This window comes from Crocuta crocuta, unplaced genomic scaffold, assembly GCF_008692635.1.
Source record: "Crocuta crocuta isolate KB4526 unplaced genomic scaffold, BGI_CrCroc_1.0 scaffold333, whole genome shotgun sequence".
Taxonomy (NCBI): Eukaryota; Metazoa; Chordata; class Mammalia; order Carnivora; family Hyaenidae; genus Crocuta; species Crocuta crocuta.
The window spans coordinates 2,783,054-2,792,218 of record NW_027532856.1 but is presented as its reverse complement, the minus strand read 5'-3'; the positions used below and the strand labels follow the sequence as shown (position 1 = coordinate 2,792,218).

The 9,165-nt window shown below is 36.4% G+C and overlaps 1 protein-coding gene across 1 annotated transcript in view; it reads left to right on the top strand.

Annotated features, from left to right (window-relative positions):
• Positions 1-9,165, top strand: part of BRIP1 (BRCA1 interacting DNA helicase 1) — a 171,696-nt gene that overhangs the window by 14,846 nt on the left and 147,685 nt on the right. Inside the window, 2 exon segments of the mRNA XM_077745525.1 lie at positions 1,086-1,216; positions 3,245-3,361. Coding sequence (XP_077601651.1) covers positions 1,086-1,216; positions 3,245-3,361 — 248 coding nt within the window.

Genomic DNA, 9,165 nt, shown 5'->3' with positions numbered 1-9,165 from the left:
GACTAAGCCACCCAGGTGCCCCAAGCCTAAAGAACATTTAGAAGCTTAGTGGGGAAGAAACATTGAGATACCATAAAGAAAGGTTTTTATATAAATGAAATACTTTTCTTTGAAGAATCTTACAAATATCTATATCTATATAAATATATATTTTTTAGTTAAAAAAATTTTTAAATGTTTGTTTTTGAGAGGGAGACTGAGCACGATTGGGAGAGGGGCAGAGAGAGAGGGAGACACAGAATGTGAAGCAGGCTCCAGGCTGTGAGCTGTCAGCACAGAGCCCAATGTGGGGCTTGAACTCACGAACCACGAGATCACGAATTGAGCCATAGTTGGACACTTAACCGACTGAGCCACCGGCACCTGTATATATATTTTTTAATGTTTGTTTATTTTTGAGAGAGAGAGGGAGTGCATGGGAGGGACAGAGAGAGAGAGAGGAGGGGGGATAGAGGATCTGAAGCAGGCTCTGTGTTGACAGCAGAGAGCCCTATGTGGGGCTTGAACTCATAAGTCTGTGAGATCATGACCTGAGGTGAAGTCAGATACTCAACTGACTGAACCACCCAGGCACACCTTAAGGTTATATTTTTATTTTTTTAATTTTTACTTTTATTTATTTAATTTTTTAAATGTTTATTTTTGGGGTGGGGGTGGAGGACAGACATAGGGAGACACAGTCTGAAGCACGCTTCAGGCTCTGGGCTGTCAGCACAGAGCCTGATGTGGGGCTTGAACTCTCGAACCATGAGATTGTGACCTGAGCTGAAGTTAGACACTTAACTGACTGAGCCACCCAGGTGCCCCAAGGTTATATTTTTTAAACCACACTATTGGGAATGGTTTACAAAAGCATAAGCCTATTAAGAAATCAAAATTGGACTTTCCTGTTGAAAGCATATTTCTCAAGATATTTTATTTTTGTTGTCTACTCAATGTTAAATAAATGCTTTTAAACATGTCGAGCTTTTCATGTTTTAAAGTATGTTATGAAATCTCGAGGAGTCTTTAACATCTTGATTCTAATTTTTTCCTGGAAAAATTAACTTTAAGTGTCATTTATGGTAATTTTTTATGACTTATAGAAGACTCTCCTGAAAAAAGTACGCTGGCTGCAAAGCTATCTGCCAAGAAACAGGCTTCCATAAAAAGAGATGAAAATGATGATTTTCAAGTAGAGAAGAAAAGAATTCGACCCTTAGAAACTACACAGCAGGTAAACAATTTATTGGGAGTGAAATAGTACCATTAGTTATAGCTGCACAAGATAGTCAACTATCAATCAAGTTTTCAGTGGCCTTTGTGCAATTTACTTGGGTCTTATCATAGATATAAATTAAACAATAAATTATTGTAACTTCATTTTATATTGTTACTCATTAAAAAGAGTTTGTTATTATAACAGATTATTCATAATATGTCTTTAATGTGAAAGTACATGGTGCTTTCCTGTATATGAGGAATTAGTTAAATATTTACTTAAGACATAAATTGGTAAAATAGCTACTTTGTACTTTTTAATTCCTAGGTTGTTGTTATCTAATGATGGCATTTTCTTTTGGCCAAAATACTTTTGATATGAATATTTATGTCATGAATATTTTTTATTGATAGTTTTAGTATGATGACAAGGATTCTTATTTATTGAGTTTTTAATATCAATACATGATAAAATGTTTATTTCTAAAAATTATTGAAAGACCTGAATTACTAAATACTATATTTTAATGAAATGTATGTTCATACACAAATACAGTATTTTCTTATAGAGTTCATGGCAGTGAGGTAGGGATGCTGGGACTTTGATAGGCTTAGTTACAGATAAAGAGATTTTTATAATTAATATGTCATGTGTAGATAATATATATTTCTAGTTAAATTTACTCAAAAAAAGTTTGCATTCCTATGTAGTTTTCTATTCCATTTATAATCATTATTAACTTCCAGAACTAAACTTTGATTTTAGAAATAGAATAAACTGTTTTATTTTTGGAAAGTACTAATTACAGACGAATTCTGAATCTGTATAGATTTTCTTCTCCAAAATGTGTACATAGAATAGGATGTTGTATGATAGAGCTCAACATGTATCATTTATTCTCTGACTTTACTGACTCTTATTTCTTTTTTGGTAAGAATAGAATTATCACTGGAAATACTTTTTTCCTTTATAGTTTAAGTAAATAGGTTTTTGGCAAGTAGGAAGAAGCATAGACAGTTTGGAAAGAAAACTTAGTGGTATTTATGAAAGAAATTTAATCAAATACAATTTGAATTATCAAATATCTAGTAAGTAATAATGCTAATCAAATAATTTATTTTTGTTATGTAGTATATCATCAANGTTTTAAAATTATATATATATATATATATATTTTTTTTTTTTAGGGTTTATTTATTTTGAGAGAGCACAAGCTAGGGAGAGGCAGATAGTGAATTCCACGCAGGCTTTGGACTGTCAGTGTCGAGCCAAACAAGGGTTTTGATCTCATGAACTGTGAGATCATGACCTGAGCTGAAATCAAGAGTCAGATGCTTAGGGCACCTGGGTGGCTCCATCGGTTGAGTGTCCAATTTTGGCTCAGGTCATGATCTCACAATTCATGGTTTGAGCCCGACATCAGGCCTGTGCTGAGAGCTCAGAACCTGGAGCCTGCTTTGGATTCTGTCTCCCTCTCTCTGCCCCTGCCCTGCTCCGGCACGGTCTCTCTCTGTCTCTCAAAAATAAACAAACAAACAAAAAAAGAGTCAGATGCTTAACTGACTGAGCCACCCAGGTGCCCCATACAACACAATAGTTTTGACATGTGACTAATTAAAGCTATTTTGGTCAGGATTTGAGAGATGTAAGATGGGCTCATTTGTATTTTGTTTAATGTTTTTTTTTTATTTTTGAGAGAGAGAGAGCACGCAGACATACACGTGCGTGCGAGTGGGGGCGGGGCAGAGAGAGATGGAGACATAGAGTCTGAAGCAGGCTCCAGGCTCTGAGCTGTCAGCACAGAGTGAGGCAGCTCGAACTCTGTAAGCCATGAGATCATGATCTGAGTCAAGGTCGCTTAACCAACTGAGCGACCCAGACGCTCCTATATATTTAAAAATTATTTGATTATTTCAGTTAGAAAGAGTCATCTTTTTTTTTTATGCTTAAGACATATAGAAAACTACTTTTGACCTTCAAGAACAGCCTTTCTGCTCAGACGTTTAGTTTACATCAAACTTCATTTTGGTTCTATGTTGATAGATTAGAAAGCGTCATTGTTTTGAAAAAGAAGTACATCATTTGGATGCAACAGTTGCTTCAGGAAAGACAAAACTCAACTCTCCATTAGGAAAGATAAACTCCGCTTCTCTACAAAATGTATGTATGCCATTGTTCAGTTTAAAGAAGGAAAATATGGAATTTGGTAAACTTTTTTTTTAAAGGAATAGTATAACGCAAAGAATAGTAGAAAACAACTCAGAAGTCCTCGAAGTGCTATCACATCTCTGCTACTAATGTGTGAGATAGGAAACCCTGTTTTCTTTGTGTTCCTCTTTCTTCCCTTATAAAATGAGAGAATTGGACTAGAAAGAAATCTGAAAGGTTATTTTTCTCTTGTATATTGTATAATGTTGTAGACTGTACTTCCTTGTAATTCTTTCAGTGTCCTTAGGGCAAGCAGTTCTTAAGGAGTAGTCTAGGGAGTTCTGGAGATTACTGACGTTTTTTTCTCAGGCAATGTGTGAGGTCAAAAGTATTTTCATAGTAATAATATGTTATTTGCCTTTTTTAAGGGGCACCAGAGTGGCTCAGTTGGTTAGGTGTCTAACTCGATCTCAGCTCAGGTCATGATCTCAGGGTTGTGAGTTCACACCCCATGTTGGGCTCTGCACTGGGCATAGACCCTACTTTAAAAAAAAAAGACAGTGATACCAATCTGTTTTTTTTTTTTTTTTTAAGTTTATTTATTTACTTTGAGAGAGAGTGAGAGAGTATGCAAGCAGGGGAGGGATAGAGAGGCAGAGAGAGAATCCCAGGCCGACTCTACACTGTCAGCATGGAACCTGAGGCAGGGCCCTGTGAACCTCCAGATCAGGACTTGAGCTGATGTGGGATTCAGTCTCATGAACTGTGAGATCATGACCTGAACCAAAAGACCCAGATGCTTAACTGACTGAGCCACCGAGGCGCCACCCCCCCCCAACTTAATAGTAGTTTTCTTCATCAGTAATGAACAATTAATAAAAACCTGTTTCAACCTGAGAATGTCCTTGATGAAGTAGTAAAAATTACTACGAATTTTATTAACTCAGCCCTTGAACTTTTTTAGCATTCTGTGTGAAGGAGTGAGTAGTGCTTCCAACATTTTGCATACAGGAATAGGATGATTATCCTGAGGAAAAGCACTTGTTGGATAGTTTGGATTGTTAGCCAAACTAGCTACATTTCTCATGGAACATTATTTTTACTTGAAAGAATGACCAACAGATGGATTATGGTAATTCTTGAAAATAAACTAAGCCTGATAAAATTTGATTGAAAATCAGAATTTTGAAAAACGCTATATGCCACTGTGAGCTTGGCAGTTTTATGGTACTTGTAGACTTTCCTAATGATATTGGTGGTGATATTATAGAATGTGACATTTTGACATTGTGTAATGAAATGTGTTAACATTTATAAAAGCTATAAAATCAGTGAACCAAATATTTTCTAAATGGCCTGTATATGATATTACAAAATGATTCCTGAAAAGGTCCATCCTAAGTTCAGGTTAGACCAGTGGACCTTTTTCTGCCTCATCCCTCCTCCCCCAGGCAACCATAGATTTTTTTCAGTCACTATAGATTCGTTTTCATATCCATAGTTTTATATAAATGGAATCATGCCTAGTTTTTTTAAATTAAAAGTTTTTTTGTTTTTTTTTTAATTAAATTTCAGATGTGAATTTTACCTTCTGGGTGCTGAATGTTATTATATTTCTATAAATACTCTTGGATTTTGTTCTGAGACACAGTTAAGTTACTGGGAATCAGCTTGATGTTTTTAATCTGCTTTAGGATTTGTTAGGTGGGACCTGAGCAGGGTTTAGTTGTGCGTTACCTCAGTAGAGGCTAGCTCCTTCTGAGTCCTCACTTAATGCTCTATGAATTGTTAGGTTTTCTAGTCTGGCTGGTGGTAACAGGCACTATTCCATGCCCTGTGTGAGTGCTTCATCATTTAGGGTGATTCTTTCTACTATTCACTCACATATGCTGATCAGTACCCTGCTACATTCTTGAGCGATCCCTCAGCAGATCTCTGGAATTCATTCTTTGTGCAGCTATCTCCACTTTATATTCTTCCCTGTGAACTTTAGTCTTCCCATTTTCTTGGACTGGAGAGCATTCTTTCTTCATCTCAGGTTTGCTGGGCTGTATCTTGGTTCCCCCTCCCCATGGCACAGCCTAGAAACTCTCTCAAGATAGTAAGCTAAGGCGATTATAAGACCTATCTCATTTATTTCCTATGTCTCAGGAATCACTCTTTCTTACCTGATATCCTGTATCTTAAAAACTATTGCTTCATAAGTTCTGTCTGTACTTTTAATTTTTCAGGGAGGAGATGAAAAAACTCATTTACTCTGGGGACAAATTCCAGAAGTCTTCAGATGGCTTATTAGGCTTCCTGTTTGTCAGTACAGTCATAAGTGCTTTATGAACTTTTTATTTTCTTCTGCACTTTCTCCTCCTTCCTCTTTTTTTTTTTTTGAACAACTTCTGCTAATTCTTCAGGAAGCCTTCCTTGATATCCCCAAGTTTGAGTTAGATTCCCATTTGGAATGTTCCTTGTACTTCTCGGTTTTTAACACTTATGTTACTCTTACTATCTTCTCTACAAGGTTTTAAGTTCCATTAGGACAACACCAGGTTTTCTAATATATTGAGACTTCCTTTAAGGCCATGACTTTCACAGTCATTCTTTACATTCCAAGTACCTCCCTTTGTGCTATTAACCTAGTTAAAGACTGAGTAAATGAAAACTATATTCCCTGCCCTCAAAGAGTCTTCCTTTAAATTCTTAAAATTCTAAATGGGGGAAAAGTCATCTCAGGAGCCTTTAATGTTAAATTGTCAATAATTATATATGCTATATGTTTACCTCTGCCAGTGTTTTGTCTCTCATTTTCTTTTACAGTGCCTTATTTTCTTCATAGCTCTTACTGCTTGAATTTACTTCTTTACCTGTTTGTTATCTATCTGCCTTGTTAGAATGTAATGTCTTTTTCATATGTATCCCTAGTACCTAGAATAGCATATGGTGTATATTAGTTGCCCAATAAATATTTGTTAGTAGAATCTTTTCTAATTCTTACAGTGGCATAGACAGGTACTATTGTTACTCCCGTTTTACAGAAAGGATACTCTGAAAAGTAAGTACTTTACTTAAGGTCACAAAGCTGGCAAATACTAGAGCTAATCCTGATACTCTGGCAAATGCTCTAATCACTTTATTTTACATTCTCTCTAAAATGCCTCTCAGAAATCCTGGAGTCCTCTAAGCAGGATTCTAATATCAACATAAAGGAAAGAAATATTATGTATAGGCCTCAAGAATAAAGAAATCAAGTATAGGATAAGCTGTGATTGGTAATAATTAAAATTAGAGAAGTGGATTTTTAAATTTTGTTTTGTTTTTATTGGTTAAGAGAATGAATTTGAATCAGACTACCTTGGTTTTAATCACAGCTCTGCTCTTTACACCTATGTAACCTTGATGAAGTTTTTCTACTGTGAATGGGCATGGAGGAGGACACATTCATTGAATGAAGGTAGTAATAGTACCTCTCTCTCAGGGCTGTTATGAGGATTAAAAAGGTAAATATTTATGTATTTTTAGAGTAGGTGCACCTCTGTGGCTCAGGTCATGATCTTGTGGTCCGTGGATTCACGTCTGGTGTTGGGCTCCATGCTGACAACCCAGAGACGTGAAACCTGCTTCAGATTCTGTCCCCTCTCTCTCTTCCCCCCTGCCTTAAAAATAAATATACATTTAAAAATTGTGTATAAAATGATTAGAGTATACTTAGCATATTTTGGAACTTATTAGGTGGTAAGTGGTAGCAACAGTAGCAATAACAGTAGCAGTGTATGGTTATGTATTTGTGTGCTGCTAATAAAGGTATTTTTTTTTTTTTAATATTTTTTATTTATTTCTAGGACAGAGAGAGAGACAGTGTGAGCAGGGAAGGGTCAGAGAGAGAGGGAGACACAGAATCTGAAGCAGGCTCCAGGCTCCGAGCTGGCAGTCAGCCCAGAGCCCGATGCGGGGCTCGAACCCACGAACCGGGAGATCATGACCTAAGCGAAAGTCGAACGCTTAACCGACTAAGCCACCCAGGCGCCCCAAAGGTATTTTTTTTTAAGATTTCTTAATGTTTATTTATTTTTGAGAGAGAGAGATAGAGTGTGAGCAGGAGAGGGGCAGAGAGAGGGAGACACAGAATCTGAAGCAGGCTCCAGGCTCTGAGCTGTCAGCACAGAGCCTAAGGTGGGGCTCGAACCCACAAACCGTGAGATCATGATCTGAGCCCAAGTCAGCTGCCTAGCCGACTGAGCAACCCAGGTGCCCCCCTAATAAAGGTATTATATAATATTGATTAATATCAAATATATGTAATTATCTTTAAATGCTGCTAAAATGCATTATGATATTGCTTGATGTTTTGAGGAATTAGATTTATTTATTTATTTATTTTTTACAAATAGTTTATTGTCAAATTAGTTTCCACATAACACTCAGTGCTCATCCCCAAAGTGCCCTCCTCCATGCCTATCCCCCCTCCCCCCCACATCCATCCGTCCTCAGTTTTTGTCAGCATTCAAGAGTCTCTCATGGTTTGCCTCTCTCCCTTTCCCCCACCATTTCCGCCCTTCTTCTCCCCCTTGTTCCTCCGTCACGTTCCTCCTAATCCTCCTATACGTGCAAACATAGGATATTTGTCCTTTTCTGCCTGACTTATTTCGCTCAGCATGACACCCTCAAGGTCCATCCATGTTACTACACATGGCCAGATTTCATTGTTTCTCATTGCCATGTAGTATTCCATGGTATAGATAAACCACATCTTCTTGTTCCATTCATCAGTTGATGGACACTTAGGCTCTTTCCATAAACATTTTGAATAAGCTAAATTGAGAGACTTGGGTAAGTAACATTTCTTTTTAGGACCTGTTCCTTCAAGTGGGAGGAAAAAGAAAGTGGAACTAGAATTAATATGCTTTCTATTGCTTTTAGCTCTAACACTACTAAATTCTAAGTATGCTTTTTCTGTTTTTGGCTCTTATAAGATGATATTAGGAAAGACAATTTATTTTTGGAAGAATAGTTATATTTGGATTCATAAATTAATGGTTTAGTTCTGTTATCCCTACCAAAAGGTAAATGTTACAGTCTTTATACTTTTAAAATCGTTATTTTTTTTTAAAACTTTCCTTCATAAATGAAATGAGAAATTAGTGTAGTAATTTCTCTTTTAATCTAAACTTGACATTAAGCTTTTTAAATTTTACTTTTAAAATTTTCTTTGTTTTCATTAAACTAATTTAGTTTCCAGCCTGTTGATTACAGAATTGGATAGTTGCCTTTTTACCATCCTATCATCTCATGTATACTCGTTCTCTCTTGAAGTCAGAAAATGGGGCGCCTGGGTGGCTTAGTCGGTTGAGCATCCGACTTTCGCTTAGGTCATGATCTCGCGGTTCGTGGGTTCGAGCCCCGTGTCGGGCTCTGTGCTGACTGCCAGCTCACAGCCTGGAGCCTGTTTCAGCCTGTGACTCCCTCTCTCTCTGACCCTCCCCTGCTCATGCTGGCTGTCTCTCTCTCTCTCCTAGAAATAAATAAAAAAAAAAAAAAAAAAAAAAAAAAAAAAAGAAAATGGTGTCAGTATTTCCTCATTTATAATGACTGTCCTTTGTCCACTGTTAATTCTCTTTCCTTACATTTTAGATTCTTTCTTTTATACTGATAATTCATACATCAAAGATCTAGTAAAGCATTAGTCTCTCATGTCAAAATACAGTTTAGAGAAACATTGTTATTTAATAGACTGTTACCATTTTGATTTTACTTTATGCTACCTTTCATAATCATTTTCTAAAGAGTTCATTTATATTCTCTTCACTTTTAGTAAATTTTCACAA